Source organism: Parasteatoda tepidariorum, chromosome 2, assembly GCF_982258835.1.
Source record: "Parasteatoda tepidariorum strain Cologne lab strain chromosome 2, Ptep-v5.0, whole genome shotgun sequence".
NCBI lineage: Eukaryota > Metazoa > Arthropoda > Arachnida > Araneae > Theridiidae > Parasteatoda > Parasteatoda tepidariorum.
The window spans coordinates 60240463-60266574 of NC_141756.1; the positions used below are offsets into that span (position 1 = coordinate 60240463).

At 31.3% G+C, this 26112-nt stretch overlaps 1 protein-coding gene across 3 annotated transcripts in view; it reads left to right on the forward strand.

Annotated features, from left to right (window-relative positions):
• Positions 1 to 25816, forward strand: part of LOC107446192 (phospholipid-transporting ATPase ABCA3) — a 65817-nt gene extending 40001 nt beyond the window's left edge. For all 3 annotated transcript variants that reach the window (XM_087157402.1, XM_087157403.1, XM_087157404.1), the window contains 9 exons: positions 312 to 391; positions 2018 to 2887; positions 5186 to 5311; positions 11729 to 11977; positions 14101 to 14603; positions 17429 to 17616; positions 18326 to 18499; positions 20959 to 21181; positions 25193 to 25816. In XM_087157402.1, coding sequence (XP_087013528.1) covers positions 312 to 391; positions 2018 to 2887; positions 5186 to 5311; positions 11729 to 11977; positions 14101 to 14603; positions 17429 to 17616; positions 18326 to 18499; positions 20959 to 21181; positions 25193 to 25360 — 2581 coding nt within the window. In that variant the 3' untranslated portion in view covers positions 25361 to 25816. The remainder of the gene's footprint in view (positions 1 to 311; positions 392 to 2017; positions 2888 to 5185; positions 5312 to 11728; positions 11978 to 14100; positions 14604 to 17428; positions 17617 to 18325; positions 18500 to 20958; positions 21182 to 25192) is intronic.
• Positions 25817 to 26112: the final 296 nt, after the last annotated feature.

The window sequence follows — 26112 nt, forward strand, 5'->3', positions numbered from 1 at the left end:
CATCATTTTAAAGATAAATATTAATAATTTCAAACAAAAGAAATAACCTAAAATTTAAAATAAATATGAGTTTTAAATTAGTTTAGACTGAATTATGTATCTTGATTACACCTTTGTAATATCTTTAGTTTCACCGTTTGTTTAAAATAATACATCTGTATTACAATTATTATTGTACATGTGATGCAAAGTGTTGTAATAAATTTACGTTGTAATGTTTAATTTAGTTAGATGCTATCGTATGACGTAATAAGTTTTATAATAAATTCATACCATCATAATTGATATCATAAATTTGCTTGTGTTCACAGAGTTTCAAATATGTCTGATATCAAATACACCAAGAAAGGTGAAAGAAGTTTGCAAAATGGAGTATCTTTTGAATATGAAGGTGAAAACTTATGTCATCTCTTTCTATTCTGCTTTGTTCATTTTTAAACTTTCATGAATTAGAATTGAGGAAATATTAGTTTTAACTGCATTCCAGATAATATAAATTACTCATTGCTGCAATTCCTTGTTCAGAGAGCCTAGTTAAAACGAAACGTTCTGTTCTTATTTCTATGTACTAAGATGTAAAGACTCTTTTTGTATTACTATATCTTAAAAATTATTCTATCTACTTCACTCAATTTCTAACTTTATCATTTAAAAATTTTGCTTCTTAAGAGGATGTAAATTGCTCATACCTTTTAATTCAAAACTTTTTCATCATTCCAAATGAAAAAATAGAAGACTACACGAATTTATTAAACATTAATTTTTTTATCTGAAATTATCTTGGGTTTAACGAGCTTTCTAAAGATGTCAAGTTTTTTTTGATGTGAGGGGGCAAATGTAACGAATGATGTAAAAAGGAAAAATAATTATATGAATCGAGAATTTGACTGGTCTAGAGACTAAATATGGGAAAATATATTCCAGATTGCAGCAAGTTTTTATGTTTCGGATGAGGGATTAAAAAAATCCATCGAAAGAGGATCAGATACTTTAGCACAAATCATATGATTTTCCAATTATTATGATTGAATATTTTTTTACAATTAATATTTTATCAATATTATAATCAATATTAATTTTCAATATTTTTTCAATTATTGTGAAGTTTAAATCATTTTTATCTGTACCTTAGGCGTTGGGTCCCAAATAATTTGAATTTTGTTCAATGCTTGAATTCTAATAATATTAAGCTGATCAACATTTTTGCTTTTTACCCAACAATAGTATAATACAAATTTTAAAAATACAATTGTTTAGGAGTGCAATTAATCTTACTACATCTGAAATCTTCTACTGCATCTGTTTTGTAGATGTGGATAGCTCTTTTGTGTCAATTTACTATCGAAATATGATTAAATACACATCAAAAATCCATAGTGGATCTAGAGATTGGTTTCTGCGTTGATCCATTTGCGTGCAGTTTACGTGCATCCTACATTTCATTCAAGAACTTTGCATTTCCACGTTATTTTCTTACGTTCTAATGTTGTGCTAATGTTCAACGCCATATATGCTTCAAATATATTTTAGCATTTTATTAGCAAAACTCAATTTTGCATGGACGTGTAGTGCCTCCGCTTTTAAGTTTGGTATAGACTCCATCATAAAATTCGAGTATTTGTGTGACAACGGGACCCATTCAGCAGGAAATAAGTAATAATCTCAGATGAATTATAAAACATTGTTACTGGTTTTATAAAGTATGTTCAACCCTGAATATGAAATTAAATATATTTGTTCATTCAATTGTTTATATATTAAATTAAATTCTTTTAAAGAGTATGAAAGATTTGGCAATCGAACAAAAAAATTTCTTATGATACACTGCAGAATGTTTCTAACCAAATAAAAACGGAAAAAAAATTGGAAAAATAATTTTTGATAAATAGAATTAGGTTAAATAAATGTTTTTCATATAAGTTCGATTGAAATTTGAATTATATACATTACAAAGTGAATCTTTCATGAGAATACTTTCTAATACAAAATTATTCTAATGAAAATTATTTTATTGCAGATGTATATGGATCTGCTAGACAGCTATCAATGAACAAGAGCTTAACAAACCAATTCTTTGCTCTTCTTGAAAAGCGTTTCCATTACACAAAACGACACTGGAGCATTTTAATTAATCAATTGATTGTACCCTTCTTATTTATTTGCTTTTGCTTCACTTCCATAAAAGGCATCCAAAATCAATTTAATGAAAACTTTGATCCCATTAAACTGGATGTTACCAGCGTTTATGGTAATACGGATGGATTCTACTATTCCCACACAACCAATTACACTGATGTCGTGCACAAAGTTGACAGAGTACTGAAAGCAAACAATGTGGATGATCCTGAGGTCAAAAACCCAACGCATTATGTACTTGATACTGGAAAATTAGATTTAACAAGGTATTTAAAAAAAATGATGGTAGGAGCAAGTGTGGACGAACTTTCGAACGGAACTCTAAATTTAACAGCTTGGTACAATGGTGAACCATACCATGCTCTTCCTATGTCACTTCTGTTAGCGCACACTGCTCTTTTAAAACAAGTCAGTTCGGATGAAGCAACTATTTCGTTGACAAATGCACCGTTGTCGAGATACAGGGATCAAATTAATACAGGAAATTTTGGAATGGAGGGTACAATGGCAGGTGTCTTCATTACAATAGCATTTGGTTTTGTGTCAGCATGCGCTGTTTTGGTGCCCATTCATGAACGAACCACTAAAGCGCAGCTGCTGCAACTTATGACTGGAATACCAAATGTGTTATATTGGCTGTCTATGTTTTTGTGGGACTTCATATTAGTCTTCATTGTGTCGATTATTCTTATTATACCATTTGCCATATTTTACAACTATGTCTTTTTTGGGCAACATTCTGAAGCTATACGTAAGTATATCTTATTAAAAAAAAGTATATATATATATTCTTTTTAACAAATATTTATAGTTAAAATACTAGGGTAGTTTATATTGATTTAGCATAATCTGTTTATTAGGCAAATAATATAATATAATCCAAGCATTTGCAGTTAAGATGATGGTTGATGGTTTGATTCGGATACCATCTTTAAATAATTAATTTTTGAACACTTATACATAAAAATGAATATAATTTTCGGATTAACTATCACTTTTTATTTATCAATTGGAATAGTTCCATAGATTGCTTTGATTATTACATTCTAAATTTTCGTGATACATCTTTTTTCAACTTTAACATCTTTTTTAGATTTTGAAATAATAACATGCTGTTCCACATAATAATATAATTCCAGCTAATGTAATCATAATCCACGTAATTAAATAAGAAACAAGTTAAAAATAGGTTGACTAATATAACAGTAAACACGAAACTGCTGAGTAGAAAAACAAATAAAAAGTCAGCTTATTTAGTATATATATATATATATATATATATATATATATATATATATATATATATATATATATATATATATATATATATATATATATATATATATATATATATATGGGTCATTCTCACGAAAACTGTCATTTTTCAGTTCATAAAATCCCAAAAAAGTAAAGTGAATAAAAAGCTCTGAAACTTTTTATATTAATAGAAATATGTAATGGCATTATAAAGAAAGTATATATCCTATAAATTATACTTAATATTTAAATTAATTAATTTTTTAAATAATTAATTTATAATTAATTAATTTATAATAATTAATTAATTAATTTAATAAATTAATTTATAAATTTTTTAATTTATTTTTCAAATTAATTAATAAGTAAATTAATTATTTTCACTATTTAAAAAGTGAGGGAATGACACTAATAGTGAGGGAATGATATTTTATTTTAATACATGTTTTTATCTAAGTTATATCCACCTAAAGTTTGAAAATGATAAAATACTATGTATATCTAATATTTATTATAATTTAGTCTTATATATTTAATAGTTTTTACTTGTTAGGGAAATAAAATTGGCTGGCACGATTGAACAAAAAAAAATTTAATAATATACTCATCTTGAATCATTCCCTCACATCAGCGTCATTCCCTCACTTTATACACTAGTGAGGGAATGACGAATTCAATAAAATTTAAAAATAACAGTTAGGCATAATTAATTTCTGAAGTCAATCACATACAATTATATTCATACAAGAAAGCAACATATAATTTTCCACTTTCTCGATGAAGTTGTGAGGGAATGACGCGAAACACTGGGGACAAAGTTTAAAATAGTGCTGTGTTAATATTTTTATCAGAAATTAAATTTAAAATTGATTTTCTGAATTCTATATTTCAGTATTCTGAAATAAAAAACACGAATTTGTAAAAAAAAAATTATTATTTCAGAAACAATTTTTTTCTTTTTTTAAATCAGCAGTGGGGACAAGTGAGGGAATGACATATTGGTATATTTTAATTACCTAAAATAAATAAAAAATAAAAATTGATAATTTTATTTTTATTCTTTTGTTAGCTTGCATTCTGAAGGACACTTTCCCTGAATTTTTTTTTCCGTAAGCTGTAAAACAAACATAAAATATACTGGGGACATGAAAATGACTGTTTTTGTGAGAATGACCCATATATATATATATATATATATATATATATATATATATATATATATATATATATATATATATATATATATATATATATATATATATATAGACGAAAATATAACGTTATTTAAAGAATGTAATAAAAATTAAATTATGTAACCATAATTACAAAATATCATTAGTTACGTCATTATTTTCTGATGAACCAATATATATGTTGCTTAAAAAGCAGTTTGTTAAAAATGAAATCTAGTTTTGCTATAAAAAACTAAAAACAAATGTAGAAATGTTAGCGCACGAAACTTCACCGGAAGTGCAGGCCTATTTGACGAAGTATCTATACACAACAGGTTGTAAAGATTGAATATATTTTTCACATTTTAATTAAATTATATAAATCCAAAAAATAAGGTGTTGTAAGACATGCAAAAATAAGAAATTTTTTGGTGACATCCCATGTTATTTTTGGTGACTCCTCATAAAAAAGCTGTAAAACAGATTAAATCTTCCTCAGCTTCATTTCTAATAAAAATGCAAATTATAATTGTAATTAATTTGCTTCAATAACCATAATGCAATTTTCTTTTTAAAAAAAATTCCTAATCTTTTAAATGTTGTTTTATTCTTTCAAACAGTGAATGTTCTTCTGGTGTTTTGGCTCTATGGATTTGCTTCTACTCCCCTTAGTTATTTAGTATCATTGGTATTTAAGAAAGGAAACACTGGATTTTCAATAGTTGCTGGTATGAGTGTAATTTTAGGTGAGCTGGATATTTCATTTATAAATTCTTTTTAATTGAAAATTAAAAGGGAACTTTTCATACTAAAGTAAAATTGCGAGTTTGGCTGGATTTTATGGAAGTGTATGTTTGTGGTCACTCTAGTCGATAGCTCAAGGTTTATTTCGTAAATAAGAAGAACACTGGTCTTCAATGGACTGTAGTACTTTATTTTTCAAGACACACGGACTACGTCCGCCATTTATGAAGTTCTCAAGGTATATATAAATCTTTCACAAAAAAAGGGTGGCGCGGCAGTCGCACATGCGCGAACATGCCGCCCGGCATTGCAATGTTTCAACATTCAATTAATATGTAATTTAACAAAGCACAATTTGCATTATTTAAAAAATCTTTACAAAGCATTTAGATGATAATTAGTAACATTGATACAAATAAGAAAAAAAAAACAAATTAATGATACTTTACACTGCAACCGATCTTCTCATACAACAAATATTCAATTCAAAATAAAATTAAACATAAGAATATTTTTATGATACAGGTAACAAGCATATTTTAGAAATAGACCTCCTAAGGGTCCCGTGCTGGGTTTTCACTTCTACAACTCTGATTTTCTTATCAGTGCCGTAAAACACTTTAATTATTCTCCCCATTAACCATTTATTAGCTGGTAAATTATCCTCAATAATTAAGACTAGACTACCGATTTTGACATTGTCCTTTTCGAATCTCCATTTGCCACGTTGCTGCAGTTCACTTAGGTAGCTTCGTTGCCACTTTCTCCAAATTAATTGTACTAATTTGGTTATTCTTTGCCACCTGGATAACCTATTTTCTTTTAAATTTGTCAAGTCCGGTTCAATTATGGCGTTCATTGTTCTCCCTATCAGGAAATGCGCAGGAGTTAAAACTTCTAAGTCGGTTTCATCCGCGGATAGTGGAGATATCGGTCTACTATTCAAAATGCTTTCAATTTGAGTGGCTATAGTATGCAATTCTTCGTAAGTTAAAGAGGCATTACCTACAGCTCTTTTAAAATGGTATTTAAACGACTTAATTGCTGCCTCCCAGAGACCACCAAAGTTGGGGGCTCTAGGCGGGATAAAATTCCACTCTATTCCTTCAGCGGATAGATAGTTAGCCAATTTTTCATCAGGATTTTTGAATAAATTTAAACATTTTTTTAACTCCTTGTTAGCGCCAACGAAATTCGTCGCGTTGTCTGAAAACAGTTTGGCACATTTGCCTCTACGCGCGATGAATCTCTTTAACGTGGCAATTAGAGACTCGGATGTCAAATCAGAAACTATCTCTATATGCACTGCTTTAGATACAAAACATATGAATAAGCAAATATACACCTTTAGAGAAATTGCTTTTCTTTGATGTTTACATTTAATGATAAACGGACCAGTTAGGTCAACACCAGAGCAATTGAATGCGAAATCTGGCACAACTCTTTCTCTAGGTAGATTTCCCATTATTTGCGTAGCAGCAATGGGTTTATTTTTAACACAAACAACACAATTATGAGTAATTCTTCTACATAGAGAACGGCCACACAAGGGCCAAAATTTTTCTCTTACACAGTTTAATAAACCATTTGGACCAATATGCAAATATTTAAGATGATATGTCGAAATAATAACAGAAGTTAAAGGACTATTTTTAGGGAGTATTGCAGGATGTTTTTTAAGAAAATTCAATTCAGTGTTACCTAATCGTCCTCCAACTCTTAAAACTTCATTTGAATCTAAAAGAGGGTTCAAATTTCTTATCTTACTCGTAGGAGACACCTTCCCGTGCAGTTTGAGACTCCGAATTTCTGATCCAAATTCCTCGTTTTGCATTACTCTCAACAGGAACTGCTCGGAGGCGTTGATCTCCTCATTGCTCAGAGGTCCTGAAGCTCCTTCAGTAGGATTTCTGCAATTCTTAGAAAACCTAAAAATATAACTTAATACACGCACTATAGTAAAATAATTGTTACTCAAGCCAATTAGTTCATGCACAAAATTTTTTGATGTTAATGTAAAGGCTTTTAAGGGACCTTCAATGTCTAAGCTTGAAGGCTTTTTAAGTTCACTTTGGAAGACACTCAGTTCTTGCGACACAGGAAAGTTTTGGCTAGGATACTCATTGTCATAAAGGAAATTAGGGCCTTTCCACCATAAATTTGTCTCTAAAAGTTTCGCAGGGTCCAATCTTCGGGATATCAAGTCCGCGGGATTCATCTCGGATGGCACATGATTCCATTGGGACTTTAGCGTCAGTTCTTGTATGAGTGCAATTCTATTTTTCACGAATGTCTTAAGACTCGTTGGCCCCTTTTGAATCCATGCTAGTACAATCGTGGAATCAGACCAAAGGTAAACTTTGTCTGTTTGCAATTTTAATGCGGAAAGTATCTTTTTCATTAACTTGGACAACAAGACTGCAGCACAAAGTTCCAGTCTGGGGATACTTAGGGCTTTAAGTGGGGCAACTCCAGATTTGCTAGCAACTAATTTCACATTTATGTCACCTGCAGAGTTGAAAGATTTGCAATAAACGACCGCTCCATAGCAACTCTCCGATGCATCAGCAAATCCATGAAATTCGATTGTTTTAGACTGTTCTATTGTAATGCACCTATCAACCTTAATGTTGTTCACATCTTTCAACGTGGAAATAAATTCGCTCCACTCCTGAGATTCTGCAGCAGGAAGTGGATCACCCCAGTCAAAGTTCAATTTCCACAATTTCTGCATAAATATTTTGGCCTTGGCTATTACAGGGCCGGCTATCCCTAGGGGGTCAAAAAGTTTTGCAATGGTGGACAGAACTGACCGCTTGGTAAAAGTGTTGTTCTCATCCACTGATATTTTGAAGGTATAGCAGTCCTCTGATGGTCGCCAAATGACTCCTAAAGTTTTTGTTTCATCGGCGCTCGAAAAGTCATAATCGTTTTTACTTGGTGAAAGTTCCGGATGGCTAGCAGACCATTTATGTAGACTCATACCGGCTTTATCGAGAATTGAAATCAGTTGCAGTCGTGTTTCCTTCGCTTCATCCAGAGAGGGTGCTGAATACAACACATCATCCATATAGAAGTTGTCACGTAGAAGAGGAGCTGCCAAAGGAAAATTTATCCCCTCGTCAAGAGATAGCTGATTCAAACACCTTGTTGCTAAAAAACTAGCACTCACGGTGCCGTACGTGATAGTTCTCAATTCATAAGCTTTTGTTGGGCCATTCGCATGATCCTTCCAAAGGATTCTTTGAAGACAATGCTGTTTAGGGTTCACCAAAATCATTCTGTACATCATCTTTATATCCGCTTGAAACGCGTATGTGTGCCTTCGAAAGCTAGTCATTAAGCTAAATAAGTCTTCCTGTATCACCCCACCATTATACTGGATAGCGTTAAATGAGGTAGCATTATGCGTCAAGCTAAAAGCGTTGAATACTACGCGAAGCTTCGTAGTACTCTTCTCGGGACGATACACGCCATGGTGTGGCATATAATAGGAACTTTCCGGTTCTCCTTCATCTTTAACTTCACTCATGTGACCAAGCCTCTCGTATTCATCAAGAAAGTTTTTGTAAAGTCTCAAATGTTCTTGGTCCTTTGATAACCGATACCACAGAGAATTCAGCCGTTTAAGAGCAATATCCCTTGACTCGCCTAAACACGAGGGTTCTTCCTTAAGGGGTATAGTTACTACGTATCTACCTTCTTTATTACGGAAATGTGTTTGCTCAAAATGTTCCTCGCAAAAGGTCGTTTCTTTACTTTTCGTTAACCCTACGTCTAAATTTTCAACTTCCCAAAAACTCTTTAATGTTTTGTTTAAATCATCCTCTAAAATTAATCCGCAATGCACGTTGGTTGTACGCGAATCAATTAAACTACCACTCGCTACGTATCCGAAAACGGTATTTTGTAGAATTAATTTTGATTCGTGTAAATATATTTGTCCCGACCGTAATAATTCATAGAATATCCCCGCGCCTAACAATACGTCAATTTTATCAGGAATGAAAAAGGTTTCGTCAGCTAATCTAACATTAACAGGAACCTTAACTGCTGCTTTAAGAAATTTCGACGGCGTAAAATCAATTATTTTTTCAACTACTAAAAAGGTTAATTCCTTTTCAAAACTCTTATCTTTATTTGAAATCGAAGTCCTAACACACCTATTTATATTCATCGTTGAATCATTCAAACAAGGAATTTGTGTGTTCATTTTTTCGTAAGGCAAATTAAGATTTTGTAAACAATTGCGATTAATCAAACATGATTGGGAGCCTGAATCTAGCAAGCACCTAACTTCCTGCCATAAGGAATTTTTATCCTTAATAAAACACTTAGCCGTACTCAAAAGAACAGTTTTTGTGTTTAATTTATTTTTTTCATAACTGGTGGCGACTACAGACATATTTCCATTGGCGCCGTCTTGGGAGGAAGGGGGGATGGAATATTCAAAACTCAACTGTGATTCTTGGTTAACAATAGCGGGTGATTTATTATTTCTGTTTACTCTTGGAAAGTGGATCATTTTATTATGAGGTTTACCGCAAAAGCAATCCTTAAATTTGCACGTTTGAACGGAACATTTGGCGGATAAGCATTTAAAACATAATTTGTTACTCTTGACTACTTCTAATCTTTCATTAATGGACATATTTTTAAATTTCGAACACATATACAAGGCATGCTCATTAGATTTACAAATGACACATTTAGGATAATTTATTTCGGATAAAAACACATTAGAAATATTTCTATTAGAACGGAAGTCTCGATTCCTTTGGGAATGATAATTTATAGTATCTTGTTTTGATTTAACCTTGGAAGAAAGATAAATATCGCACTCTCTTCCTAGCTCTTGTGGTTTGAAAAATGATTCTCCCTGCCTTACTGCAATATGAGTCATTAATTCTCGGTCAAGTAGACCAAACATCTTATCAGAAATAATTAACTCGCATAATGTTTTAAAATCGCTAACCTTGCGTAATTGGCAGTAGTATTCGAATGCTGCACTCAATCGTGAAGTAAACTGAAGATAACTTTCATGAGGCATTTTTTGCATTTTATTAAAATTGTTAATACATTCTCGAGGTGTTGGTTGAAATTCCTTCAACACGATTTCTTTTAGTTTATCGTAATCTGCTAATTCTTGTTCACTTATATAAATCATTAAATTTTTCGCTTTTTCACCTAACAAATTTAGCAGTATTTCGGATTTTAATTCTTCGGGCACATTTTTCGTTTTAAACGCTTTCTCGAGGGATTGGAAAAACAAATTAAATGCTTCAGGTTTAGAGGGAACGGATATGGTAAGGGTTTTTATACTTTTTATTAAATCTTCGAGACGGTGCGGCGGCTCTAGCTCGCTAATAGTTTCCGATTTCGAAGAATTGTGCGATTCTTTTCGCGCATTAGATAATTCAATTTCTTTCTCTAACTGAGCGAGTTTAATTTTTTCTAACTCTAGTTTTGTTTGGTTATCTTTCTCTAACTGAGCTAATTTAGTTTTTTCTAACTCATAATTGTTTTTCTTTTCCTCAAGAATATTATCAATCAAACTCTGAACGAAATCACTATCGTTTTTATAAATCTCACTATTTTCAATTAGCTTCTTTATATCAATAACTCTTGCCCCTTCTTCAACTTTTAAACTTAACTCGTCCGCGACGACTTTTAATTTGTCTTTTTTTAGTTTATTAAGGGACATTTTTTAAACACACTAAAATAACTCAATGTAAATAGACAAACTGAATAACTCAAAGTAAATTTTGCACAATGAATGAAACAAGGGAAATTGCTCTTACCTCAGAATTTCGGCTTCTTTTTTATTGTCACTCACTAATATAAATTCCATTGTTAAATAACACGAGCATTGTACACACAGTTTTGTTTCTCTATTTACTGTAAATGATCTCCACAAATCACTAATTCGCTTCCGGGTGACTGGACCACATGTTTGTGGTCACTCTAGTCGATAGCTCTAAGTTTATTTCGTAAATAAGAAGAACACTGGTCTTCAATGGACTGTAGTACTTTATTTTTCAAGACACACGGACTACGTCCGCCATTTATGAAGTTCTCAAGGTATATATAAATCTTTCACAAAAAAAGGGTGGCGCGGCAGTCGCACATGCGCGAACACTATACACTAATTCGCCTTGGATGGTTTGTCTGTAAATCACATTATCGATATTTTTATTTCATTTTTATAGCACAGATTAAAAGACATCTGCAGACAAAAATGGCACAGAAAAAAAAGAAAAAACCCACATAGAGTACAAAAGAGAACATCAGCTGTAGCAAATAATCTTTGAATCTTGCTTGTAGTCCTACTTTAAGTTAAATTGATGCAGATAGATGTTGTTGAAATAAATTGTCTTTATCATTTCTTTATTGATGCATTTAACAATAAATTATTTTAGGTGTTGCCTTATCATCTATTTTATCTGCTGTATACGGAATCACGACAGGATCAACACAAGATATTGTTGGCATATTTATTTGGATCGCTAGAATATTCCCATTTTATTCCTTAGCATCTAGCATCACCAATTTGTTTAACATTGCATTCAAAAACGCATTTTGTGAAGGAATATCACCAGAAGACCTTGATTACAACTGCAACGCAGATAACATAGGGCCAGAAAACGCTTTATTTAAATGCTGCAAAAGTAATTATAATCCATTTACTTAGTATTTAGACTTTATATTTATATTATGTTGACGTTTATAATAGCACGTGAATAAGCCATTGGTAGTTTTGTGAATTAATCTAGGAATGTGCGTCTTTCATTTGACAAAAGCACCGCAAAGATGAAAGTACATCTTAGTTCAGAGCTGCATGAATAGATGGCAGCACCACTCATTCGTGAGGCCACTTCCTCAATTTAGACACAGTTCTGAAGAGGAAGGATTTTCTTCAAATCCTTGTACCCAAGGTGCTGTTAAGCAGCCGACCACAGGACTTTTGATTCCAGAGATTTCATGAGCTCGTATATCCCTTGTACTCTGTGGGTCTTAGTCAAGGATCAAAGCCCAGCTCCTTTGGACTGGAGTCCACTTTTCTAACCACTGGTGTATACCAGCCCTAATATTAAAATTCACACTTTTGAGAAATTATCTACTAAAAAGAATGTAAGCTATCTTAGGGATAATATAAGCTTTCGATCCTAGCATAAAAGCTGAAAAGCTATTTGTTCCTTCAGACTTTCTTAAAGCTTTATTCACAAAACGTGTATTAGACACTTTTGCTTCAATTAATTTCAATCTATTCATAATCATAAAAATGTCATCTCCAAATCATTGCTAAGAAATATGTCATAACCATTTAGTGTCAATATACGTTAATTACGAATTCATTCATGCAAAACAGCGTGTGCTCAAAGCGTCGTATTAATAAAATCTTTTGTGTATGAAATATTGAAGCAAAAATAATCTCATCATTCAGCTGTGGTTTTGCTTCATTAACCCTTTGACACAGATGAGACTCCAGTGATTCTTTTATTTATTTTTTAAAGCTCTAATTACAAGTAAAAATGTATTTTGACATATTTTAATTATATAAAACTGTCTAATAGTAACTAAAAAATCTTTATATTATCGGAATTATATTATAGTATAACAGAAAATCCAAAAAATGTAGTTTGTATTTTTTTTCTGTCATTTTCAAATTTTTTTAAATAATCCATTTTGTAAATTAAAGAAATTTTAATGGTGAATAACTGTTTGTCTTAGATCTAAATAACTGAAAATAAGTGCAAATTTGAAAAAAAAAATTATCACTTGAAAATGAGCCGCGTGAGAAAAATTTTGTTGTTAACGCAGAAAAAGACACGGTTTTCAATGCTGCATTTCCTAACCAAAAATTATTAAAATGCTGAAGATGATATTTTTCACTTATACTGACCTAAATAGATACAAAATAATAAAAAAAAGCATGAAAAATTTACTTGATAAAAATTCTGTGTCAAAGGGATAATGTATTTATTTTGGTCTTGGAATAAACAAAAACTCATTCACGTTTCGATTTTTCTCGTGAATATATCGTTCTTAAATATTGCAAAAATATATAAATAAATTTCAATAAATAAGTTATAACTACTCTCTATTTTTTGGATACATATTACATGCAATCTTTATTGTAGGACAAAAATAAAACCCATGGTATTTGTAACCTTTTACTTTCATTTCTAATAACAATTTTAATTTTATATTCTTCAATTAAAAATACTTTACCCGTTAATTCACAGTCACAAAAAGTAGCCTATGTTGGAAAAGTACCTGCATGAAAAAAGTAGTAGCAAATACTTGTTTACACAAAATGGATAGTTTTTTCTGCTAGATACTATTTTACATTTAAGAAACAGCGAGATTTGATTTCAGGTACATATATTAATATCTACGCAATTATCATATTATAACAGTTGGAACTGTTTTGTTTCTGAAAAACTAATTCTTATAATTAAGCTATCACTATTCTGAAGAGCAATTGAAAAGTCAAAGTAAGAGACAAAAAAAATCAAATATTTTATATATTTGGCATCTTTGTATAGTAAACTACATATTGCAATTTTTTTTTTTAAAAATACATTTTGTTTTATCTGTTTTTAGAAATTCCATTTAATCTTTCATATCATTAGCAATAGAAGAAAAATAGTTGTCAAGCCAACTTTTCTTGGAATCAATAGTGAAGCATTTACGCTGTTGTTCGAATTGCACTTCAGTGTTCTGTTATTTATTTGCCAAGCACAAATGTATTAATAAATTATAACGATATATTTTTCTGTCCTTATAGAAATATGCGGCAGTGATTGCTTAAACCAAACTTCATACCTAGTTTGGGACAGACAGGCAATTGGACGGGATGTAACGTTCCTAGTGATCGATGGCCTCCTATATTTCACACTCTTGTTGGTGATACAAAATAATTTATTCCAAAAATTCTGGCGGCACATCACAATGAATCTGAGGAGGAAAACGGCTGGTCAAGTATTCCAGTCTGATTCCATCGATGACAGTGGCGTTATTGAGGAAGAAAATCGAGTTCATAATCTGATCAGCACTCATGGTAGCATTGGTACAGAAGCATTGGTCACAATGGATCTTTCAAAAGTATTTAGAAATTTCTATGCTGTTGAAAGATTGAGTTTGGGAATTCATCAAGAAGAATGTTTCGGTCTACTTGGTGTGAATGGTGCGGGAAAAACTACCACATTCAGGATGTTGACGGGTGATTGCAATCCTACCAGTGGCAATGCTCTAACTATTCACACATCTTTATTGGCTGATACGCAAAAGGCAAGTTTCTATTTTGGTCTTTTTAAATTCGTTTAATATTAAAATTAATCTTTCATGTGAAAACCTCAGAAAAAACACTACACATAAAATGATACTAAATAATTTTTTGAAGAGCTAGGCTTTTAAGAAATTGCACGTTTTTGGAAATCATTAATGAAGACATCATTTTTATTTTAGGTAGGAAATCTAAAATATGGCAACTTTAAAAAAATAAAACTTTTTGAGTTGAAGTAACTATTTTAAATTTTCATTATTTCCGTAATTGTCAACTTGCTAAATGAAACATTAAATATCTTTTGTACTTTTCTTTTAAAACTATTAGAAACATCAAACCACTTCAATCAGAAATAGTTTTTTTTTGCAATAAAAATTAATAAATGTATGAAAAGGAAAATGTTTTTATCAATGATACTATTCTAAAACGTTTTCCACAGCACGAAGATCACTAGGTTTTCTACTAATAACAAAACTATTTCAAAATTTTTTTTTGGAGATGAGATATTTTTTTTGCCTTTTTTGCATAAATCCTTAAAAAAAAAAGAAAAAAAATGTCGTCAGAATATGAAAAAGAAAAAAAATTAAAAAAAAAAAAAAAACGAAAGAGAAAAATCTTTCGATAATATTTTGCCGTAATTCCAGTTGTTAAAGCTAATACATTTATGTGTAAACTATTGAAAGTTATACTATTTTGCGTTTCGAATATATAGGGTTATTCTTAATTCCCTCCGGGGTTTCGAAGCGTTATAGTAAACAAACGAATACGAATATGCAAAAAAGAACATATGAAATTATTCCGAAAGTATTCTAGTTTTAATTTAAGCAGTTGCCGGTAGATGGCAGTACCACTAAAACCAGTTGTAGTAAAGAAAAATGGCGTTTACAGGCGGAGGGAATTATGAATAACCCTGTACATTATGTTCCTTAATCATTTAACAATCTTCCGGAAATCACCATCAATGTAAATTTATATTTAGATAAAAAAAATGAAATTGTTATAAAAACTATATTCACTGGCAGAACTTTGTTACACTCTTTATGAATCTTAATTAAAATTAATCAGATCACATGAATGGTTTATCTGGTGAATAAATTGATATTTTTTATGATTCTTTTAATCTCGCTTTTGTACTAATTGATCCATCCCTATAGGGAAATGTTTGTTTTTTATAAATTTTCTCTCACTATAAATAAATTGTTTATTATTTCTAATGACATTTATTGAAAATAATTCTAACATAATTAGGTAAATGGCTGGTGGTATGGAACTCTGTACGTATTCACTCAGGAGAAGAAAACATTGTGTAAAGAAAGTCTATCGAAATATTTTAATCAAAAATGCTTTATTTGGCTCACCTTTAGTTATTACTCGAGTAAAACAAAATTATAACTTTAAGTGACTTACAATTTCAGAAAACAAAGTAAATGTCTGAACAAAGCCTTACATGTTCGTACAAGTACTAGAAGTGATCTCTCAAAAACCAAAGAAGGAGTCTGAAGGAATCTATATCCTGATTAAATTAAAATAAATCGGATCTTTGAATTTTTAAGGGTCTGTTATTTGAGAGTTGCAACTAAGAAAGAAAAAGAATTTTTACGTAAAAATTATTCATGACTAAGGTTCTTAAAAGAAAAAGAAATCAGGAACTGTGAGATAAACTATTAATTTAGAAGTATTGTTTCTACTATCAAAAAGCCTTACCCAAGTTCATATTTTTCTTGATCGTTGACTTCGGATTTTTTCCTCCGTTAAATCTGGGCGATGCAATCAATGATTAGGACTGTTAATAGCTACACTTTTACCATTAATAGTTTTTTTTTCATGAAATGATTTATGGTAGTGATGAAATGAAGTTAAAAATGTATTCTTTAAAGATTTTCTTAAATTAAATGAATATGATTGCATCCGACAATTTATTAGCTTTTTTAAATTTACTGATGTATAAAATAATAATACTTACAATACAAAATATCTTTGAAACAATAAAAATTAAAAAAAAAACAAAACAAACAAGTCAAATTATATACTTTAATGTTTTTTATTTAACTCTATACTTTTCCTTATTTTACTTTATATTCATTAGTTTTATATTTATTTGTGAAGATAGTAGTTATAGACAATGTCAACCTTCATCTATGAAAAGGTACCCGACCATAAAATCGAGTTAACATGTCTTACGTACTAGTGAATTGTAATTGTATATATTTGTAGTGGTAGACACACTACAGTACTCCCCCACCAGAATTATAGCTGTGATAGAATTCGACGAACGAATACCACTAGTTGATTCATTACGATTTTGTGAGAAGCCGAGAGAGTTGTATTAAGATCACCGTACTTTTTGAGTTCTGATTGTAAGAGCCGTATTAAGTTCACGGTCCTGGTCCCCTCTATGCTGCCTTTAGCAGTAGAGTGTATACGTTGTACGTGATAGAGACTGAGAAGCAACAGCGTGAGGAGGACAATGCCGCAGTTACAAGTAGCAAGTCAACTGTTCACTGTAGATCATCCATCGAAGTAGACGTGCTCAAACCGTAGTGGGCGTTTCTGCTATGGTAAGCGTGTTCACACCACGTCCGGGTCACCAATGTGGAGATAGTGAGTAAAAACAACCATGTCAACCTTTATCTATGAAAAGGTACCTCACCATAGAATCGAGTTAACATGTCTTATATACAGGTGAATTGTAATTGTATACAGTTGTTGTGGTAGACACACTACATTATTTTTTTTTTATATAGATATTTAAGAAAATAAAATAAAACATAAAATCTATTTATTGTTTGATACAACTGTAATAACTCTTTTATATTTTTGATCTTTATAGTTTCAATCATTCCTTGGGTATTGTCCTCAATTCGATGCCTTGATTGATCGCTTAACTGGAAGAGAAACTTTAATACTCTACGGTAGATTGAGAGGACTTACAGGAGAAGCACTGACGGACACAGTTAATAAACTCATCAGAATGACTGATCTATCAGATCACGCAGATAAACAAACCAGTTTTTACAGGTAGGAACATAGCTTAAACCATAATTTGTTACTGGACTGTAATTTGCGTGTTCACGTCACTAACAAATGCATGAATATATTTTTTTCATTGTTCTAAATAGAAGTGACAGCTAAAAAAGACTGCAAAGTGGCTGTTAAGATATAATTATTAGCTTTATGTATCATAAAATTTTTATTTAGATGTTCACAATCTAAAATTTGTTTGAGTCAAAACTTTTAGTTGTAACAGGAAAAAATAAAATATGGAAATTAAGTTTGAAACTATATGCATCAAATTATTTTTTATGTGCTTACTCATGAGATAAAAGTATTTTGAACTAAAAAAATATTATTCAGAAATAATAATTTTTTCCGCTCTAATTTGTAAAAAAAGTGCTACCACTAGAAATAGGAAATTGAAATCATTAGAAATTTGAGGGATGAGTGTTGTATAATGACAAGTTTATGCAAAAAAATGAAATAAAATATGTTAAATGCCGTAAAAAAGAATGATATTGCAAATTTTTTTTTTAATTTTTGAAATTAACTATGTTTTCTAATTCACAGAAAAAATTGAAAGCAAAATTTGCTGAAAATAAAAAAGTAAAAGTAAAGAAAAAAAGTGCTAATTTCAATTTTTAAAAGACATGTTTCAAAAATTACAATTTAGTTTTCACATATCGAGTAGTAGTTCTGTTTTAAAATAATTACCTTTCTTTCGTTATTTTAGTGGTGGAAACAAAAGAAAACTTTCAGTTGGAATCGCACTAATTGGATCACCACCTTTGATTTTATTGGATGAGCCAACAGCCGGAGTAGACCCTGTTTCTCGAAGAAAAATTTGGAACATATTAGCACAAGCTAGAAGTTTCACGAAAGCGGCAGTTATACTCACAACACACAGGTAGGTCTTTAACACCTCATTTCATTTTAGTTTAAAAATTAAATTATTGTCTCAAAATCTCAATTTTTTTTGAACAACCCCAAAACGGGACTAGTCTTATAGCAGGAATAAGGAATTAAAATATAATTATCCATTCTATTCATTGATTTAGAAAAATACTTTTCGAACATAGAACATTCAGAACAGAGCGCGATTGGCTCAGGGGATAGAGCGTTCGCCTTCCAATGAGGCGAACCGGGTTCAAATCCCAGTCGATACGAATTCCGCATCCGGCTTACACTGACCACAGTGCTGACGTGAAATGTCCTCAGTGGTAGACGGATCATGAGTCCCCTTGCCGTCAGGTAAACCGTGGGAGGTTCTCTTGGACTTCCTCTCCATATAACGCAAGTGCGGGTTAACTCCATCAAAAAGTCCTCCAAAGAGTCAAATTTCTCCCAATACTCGATCCAGAAATTCCCTTGTCTTCTGGTTATAAATTTTTTTTGAACTACCCGAAAACGGAACTAGTCTTATAGCGGGAATAAGAAAATAAAAAAATAATTATCCATTCTATTCATTGATTCAGAATACATTTCGAACATAGAACATTCAGAACAGAGCAGCGATGGCTCAGGGGATTGAGCGCTCGCCTTCCAACGAGGTGAACCGGGTTCAAATCCCAGTCGATACGAATTCCGCATCCGGCTTGCACTGACCACAGTGCTGACGTGAAATGTCCTCAGTGGTAGACGGATCATGGGTTAGAGTAATCGTGTGAGGTTCTCGTGGACTTCCTCTCCATGTAACGCAAGTGCGGGTTAACTCCATCAAAAAGTCCTTCACGAAGGCAAATTTCTTCCAGTGCTTGATCCAGGAGTTCCCTTGTCTTCTGGATTGGGTTCAAAATTACAAGACTACGGAGTTGAACATTAGTAGTCGTAAACCCATAAAATTGGGTCAGCTGTTCAGCGATGGTTAAAAAATTTCTTTTGAACTATTCCAAAACGGGACTAGTCTAATAGCGGGAATAAGGAATTAAAAAATAATTATCCATTTCGTTCATTGATTTACCGCTGTGGCCGGGATAACGTGGTCAGCAGAATGCTGGACTCACGTTCGCGAAAACGGTAGTTCGAATCCAGCCGGCCAAAGACTCCTTGCGTAGTAAATGTTGACGGGTGCTCGTTAAATCTGCCAGGTCACAAAATCCTCCATGTCTCCAGAAGAAATCATACTTCTGGGAGTACAGAATTAGAGATTAATAGTTCTCTGGTTCAGGTCAAAATTACGATCTGTTGATGAAAGAATAAATGAATGGATGTATGAATAGGTCCGTCCTATAAACGGGTGTGACGTATGGATGTGGCAGACGCCAAAGTCTTGGCCATAGGTGGCGCCACTGGAAAAAAAGGGCAATCGCATTCCTTGCCTTAATGGCCTACGACAACCACAGGTATAGGTGTTTGAACTACCATCCTTATGATGATTGCTAAAGTTCTTGTAAATAACTCTTTAAGACTTTCCTTAGAACGCCTGTGAATAACTCTTTAATGTAACAATAGTCTAGTTAAATTGTTAGGCAATTACGAGAATTTAAGAAAAAAAGTCTTATAATAAAAGTAGAGAGAGACGCGAAAAAAGCAAGCAAAATTTTTTTTGCAAATGAGATTCTATAGAAAAATAATAGGGAACTGTGTGCGAGAGTTCGAGACAAAAGCAATTCCGCTAAATGGAAAATCATACGCTAATTAACATCATACATTAGAATCCATTTGACATAAATCTAAATTTTCGATGTCTCATGGAGATCCTTTTTGGCGAGAACTTTTATGTAATTAGTTTAATTACTGTGAAGTTAGAGTTAGTTGCCATAAGTAGCATAAACGAAAATATCAAAGCTGATATGGAAGCAAATTATTATAATAGAAATGAATTTGCAAACTTAGACTACAAATCTTAAAAACTCAGAGGAGTTAAAGATAAGCAAAATACCACTTATATTAAATTAATAAATTGAAAAAAAAAGTAGGAAATGGAAGCAAATGATTAAAAAATTTCATGCAATTTATATTGCAAATGATAATGTAATATTGCAGAAAAACACTCCATGAAAAAAAATAGTATTTGAATGAAAAAAATAGTATAGCATTTCGCTCACGGGCTGCGATAGTGGCACAACTAAAAAAACACGCGTTTTGTACTAAGAACAGGTGAAAATATAAAAATGCACATTCTGAGCAGCAATACTTGCACAACTTATAATTAAACTTTAAGGTAATCTTCGTTTAAGCAAACGAAAGCATTTCTTAAGCATTTTGCTTGCTTAGCAATGAAAACTTTAAACCCACTTATCTCAAAAGTTCAATTTTTGAGTCGTGCCGTTTTTGCAGCTCATGAGCGATTTGTTATGATGAAATTTTGGATTTTAACTTTAGAAAGGTGATAAAATTATAGTTTATTATTACTTTTTGTCATAGTATGGAAGAGAGTGAAGCTTTGTGCAGCAGGCTGGCAATCATGGTCAATGGTCGATTCCGATGTCTGGGTTCGATTCAGCAGCTGAAAGCGAAATTCGGCCAGGGATATACATTAATAATCAAAATGCGAAAAGAAACCTCAGAGAATCCTGAAAGTGTCTCTGCAATCAAAGTATTTATTGGAAACAGATTAAGAGGTGCTGAATTAAAAGATGATCACCAAGTAAGTTAAATTTAAGAAATTTGAATATCTTAAAGTTGAATATTATTCATTTTGGAGCAACAAATCACTTAAGTTATTTCTTTAAATAGTTGTGTTTTTAGTGTAACCAGTCACACGATTCATTTTTATGAATGTGAATAATCTTAATTTTATTGGCTTAAAAAAGATATTTTTTTACATTACATACACTTCAAAAAATTTCGGATCAAATTAATGTTAAAAGTGCCGGTAAAAGTACTCAGATTTCCGATACTTTTTATTGTGAAATCTATTTTAATCAGAAGATGTTACGGAAAAAAAAATCTGATATGCCACAATTTTTACTGTAATAATTACCAAAAAATACCTGAATAACACAATTAAATAAATAATACTGTAAAATTTGCGGTACAATATTTTACGGTAAAAATGGATTTTACGGATGATGCACCCAAAATGCCGGTACTTTGATGTGGAGTGATTTGATTACATTGTAACTTTATATGGGTTTTAGTTGTAATTATGTAACAAAAACCATATATTAGTTGAAAAACATCTTTCATTCATTCAACACAAGTAGTCTCCATTAAAAGATTCTAAATTTTAATAAAGACAATAGACTAAGTACTACAGTAATTCAGATTGAGGAACTGAAAACTGCATTGGTTATTGAGCTCAACTTTCGATCGGCATAGATTTAAAGCAGGCAAACATTTTGTTCTCTGCAGGTAAATTTAATTGCTTAGATACCTAAATTATTGATGTTGTACAGCGAGAACGTTAAAATGTTCAACCTATATTTTTTAAATAAGAAAGTTTAATGAGTTATAAGGCTCATTTTTAAAAATTAAATCTTTTGTTTCAATGATTTTATTTAAAATCAAGTATTAGGAAAAGTAATTTAAATTTGCCAAATAATGAATTTTGGATAAAACTTTTTAGTGACCATTTTTTTACACGCTATAAGTATGCCTTAAGACATCTAACAAGAAAGGAATTAATATTCTCTTTAAGACGAACTAAAAAAATGTTCTGCTTTATATTGCTATAACGAAAAATTAAAAAATAATTGATATTTGAAGCATGAAGATTTTTAAGTATTTCTAATATTTATTTATATAATTTACACTTACTCTGAAATATTTCTTCAAAGTACTAAAGTTTTACTAGTTTCAAAGTTCTGCTAATTTTTCTTATCACAGCTTTGCATACGCAATTCATATAAAGTCGTTTATACCGTGGTCAGTACTGTTATTTAATTTCTCCTTTTGAAACTTAACATAGTTTACAAGTTCTGTAGAACGGGACACTTCTAGTATTACTTATTAATCACCTGCTGAAAATCTAGCTGCATGCATGAAAAAAAAAATTAACTTGGTACATTTTATTGTACACTAACTGAATTTAACGGCACCGTAAATAATTTAACTCTAAGTTTGTAGCAATTCAGAGATTGAATATATTTAAAATAATTTCAGTAAAAATTTCTGTTTAAATTACGAAATTTTATCAGCGAAAATTTTAAAAAATTGATTTGTAAAACTTTTTTTACAAATCAAAAATCTATGATAGGTAATATGTACCAAAATTTATCGCTAAAATTTGTGACACTTTGCTTTCTTGTTAGTTTGTATGTCTTGATTTTTATGTGTAAAACTTTATTAATTATAAGAGAAAATTGAAATAAAAAATTAGTTTACGTGGAACAGAATAATCTAGACCAGTGGCTCCCAACCTTTTGTGGACCATCGCCCCCCTCTTGGGGATGGCTGACACATATCACCCCTTTCTCTTTTTTCTCAAAAAACCATTCATTGTTGCTTGTGAGCAACCAAACAATGAAAATATGCTATGTTATTTGATTTTAATTTAAATTGTAATGCAAATAAGGAGGCACATTTATCCTGTCATTTTTATTAATTAAAAAAAATTGTGCATCTTTTTTTTCCCAAAAAGAAATGATATTTGAAACAGAATAATCAAAACAGAAGTACATTTCTTTAAATTCATATTTTAATGTAATCAAGAAAAAGTTAAAACGTTAACAACTAAAATTTGAGAAAAAAATGAAGAGTGAGAAAGTACATTTTTATCACTTCAACGACTGCCCTGTGCTTGATGTATTTCAAGTTAAAGCTTGAATGTCAGGTTTTATGCTCGTCAGATTTAAACGCGGGTCTCCTTTGAAGCAAATGTCCAACCTATCTTTTTGCTTTGTGAGCAGCTGGAAGACAGAACTAAATCCTCTCTCCACTAAATAAGTTGACGGGAACGAGATGAGAAGCAGCTCAGTTTGTTTCCACTATTGTGGATAAGTGTCCATAAGCTTTACCCAAGCTAACTCGTAACCGTATTTTTTAAAGACGACTTTAGCCTCACAGTCATACTTCAAATCTAAAAACTCAGTCTGTAAAGAGAAAGTGAGCTTATCCACAATTTAAAAAGAGAACGGATCGAAAATCCAGTCCAGAATTTCTAATTTCATGAAATCTTTAAATATTGATTCCGTATCAGTTTTTAACTGATCAAGGTGATCAGTAAAAATTAAGATTCTATTTTTGAGGATCTTGATATCTGCCATTGAACACTTTTTAAGAGTTGGAAGTTGCATTAGCTCTTTACTACCAATGTTTGACTTGTAGATATCAAACTTGGCGATGAATGATGATATGATTCCCTTAGCCTTGATAATGTTCATTTTATTTCTTGAAGTTTTACGTTGATTTTGTACACATTTTTCAAAAATATGCGTGAGGTACGCAGTTTTCAACTTGCGTTGCTTCAAACTCTCACTTAAAACAGGATCAGTGGTGTCGAGAAACTCAGTAACCGAGTCAAACAATTCGAATAAACGGCGCAGACAGTTTCCTTTTGAAAGCCATCTCACAGCTGTATGTAGGAGCAAGTCTTCGAAATCTTCATCACTTTCATGACGAAGTTCTCAGAACATAAGCTCATTGAGAGAATTAGCTTCGATTTTATTGATGACAGAAATATCGAATTGTAAGTTGTCATGCAGAGCACCACTCAACTTTTTTGCAGCTAAATGTTGACGATGAATGGTGATGACCTCCGGTACTTCTTTTTTAAGGTGTGCCAGAAACCCAGGATGACAACCAGACATGGTTGGAGCAACATCTGTTGCACAAGCACTTACATTTGTGAGGGGGATTTCTTTTTCCGCAAAATAATCTTTGACCAATTTAAAAATCGACGATCCTTTTGTATCTGTGTTCAAAGTTCTTGTAAACAACATTTCCTCGTTAATCTCCTTACTCTCATTTATGAATCTCACGTAAGCTAAAACAGCTTTGTCATCTATCACAGTTGATTTATCAATCTGCAACGCAAATTTACCTTCTTTCAAAAATTTGATGAGTTTTGATTCAATGTCGGCGGCTATCTCATCAGTACGCCTGGAAACAGTATTATTGCTCAGAGGAATAGAGTGACTTATCAGAATTCCGCTTGCGATACCAAAACGTATGACGAAAACGATCCTGCACTTGAATTTTTTTAAATTTTTAACAATCATAATTCTGTTTCTACACCAGAACCATAAGTTTCATATATATTTTCAATTTCAATCTCAAATAGCTTTTGCCATTAATATTATTAGCAATTTTTATCTTTTGAATACTCGTCGCCCCCTGATCGCCCCCCTAAGGATTATCGCCCCCTCGAGAAGCTCTATCGCCCCCAGGTTGGGAACCACTGATCTAGACTATAGAAAAATAAATAAATAAAGACAAAAATTCTGAAATTATAAAGGAATGTTGGAACAAAAAATTGATTCGCATTAAATGGAATAATCTAGAATAGAGAAGAACATCAATAAAAAAAGATTTTATTATAGTTTTTTTTATGTTTTATTAGATTTTAAGAATTTATTTTATTGGAGTTAGGCTTAAATGAAATTGCACCTCCCCATTATAATTCAATATCTTAATACGAAAAACTGACAACTATTTTCCGACTATAAAAACCGTCATTTTTTAAAAAAAAAACTAATCATCATGTATTTCTTTTTAGGGTATGCTTCAATATCATGTGACTGATCCTAGCGTTCGACTGAGTCAACTTTTTAAACTTATGGAAGAAATGAAATCACAATTCAACTTAGAAGATTACATTATTAGTGATACTTCTTTAGAGCAAATATTTTTGACTTTTGCTCGAGCACAGAGAGTTGTAGAATAACTTGCGACGGATAATATTTTGTTAACTTATATGTATAGTGTATGAAATCTTTTCATGACCTATTGTAAACGTTTTCATCACTATTAGTTTTTAATTTCTTTGCTTTCTGGCTAAGTACGCAAAAAACATAAAAACTGTAATTGATATTACTTTGATCACTCATAAAGAAACTCATAATTTTTCATCTATGTAATGGTATTTTACAATGCTTTCACCATATTTAATAGATAACTTTTCCGGTAAGTATTATTTGGAGCATAGTGTAAACTACGCCTCTGGAAACCAAAATAACAGCACTTTTTTTTAAAAAAAAAGTTTGTCCCACTTTATTTCTTCGTATTCGTGCATGAGTTATAACAGACATAACTCATCATTAACTGATGTATCAGGATTTGTTGTTATTATTTATTGTAATTAAAATTGTTATTGTAAATAAAATCATCAATAAGGCTTTGACTAACTTATTTTCTTCATACTTCTTGCCTACATGGCAGAAAAAACATTCATATTTATTTTATTACAAGTGATAGTTTTACTGTAACAAATTTTTTTTAGCGTGATCCAAATGTAACTATTATAAGATTTTAATCCTATTATTATTCAGAGGAAGAGGACTGAGATTTTGGCGAATGTTATCGAGACTTATTCTTTATTTATAGAATTTATTATGTTACTTGACTTACTCACACTGTAGTTTCGTTATTCGACTGCTGTTATGAAGTGATTCTTAATATAATGAAAAATAACACTCA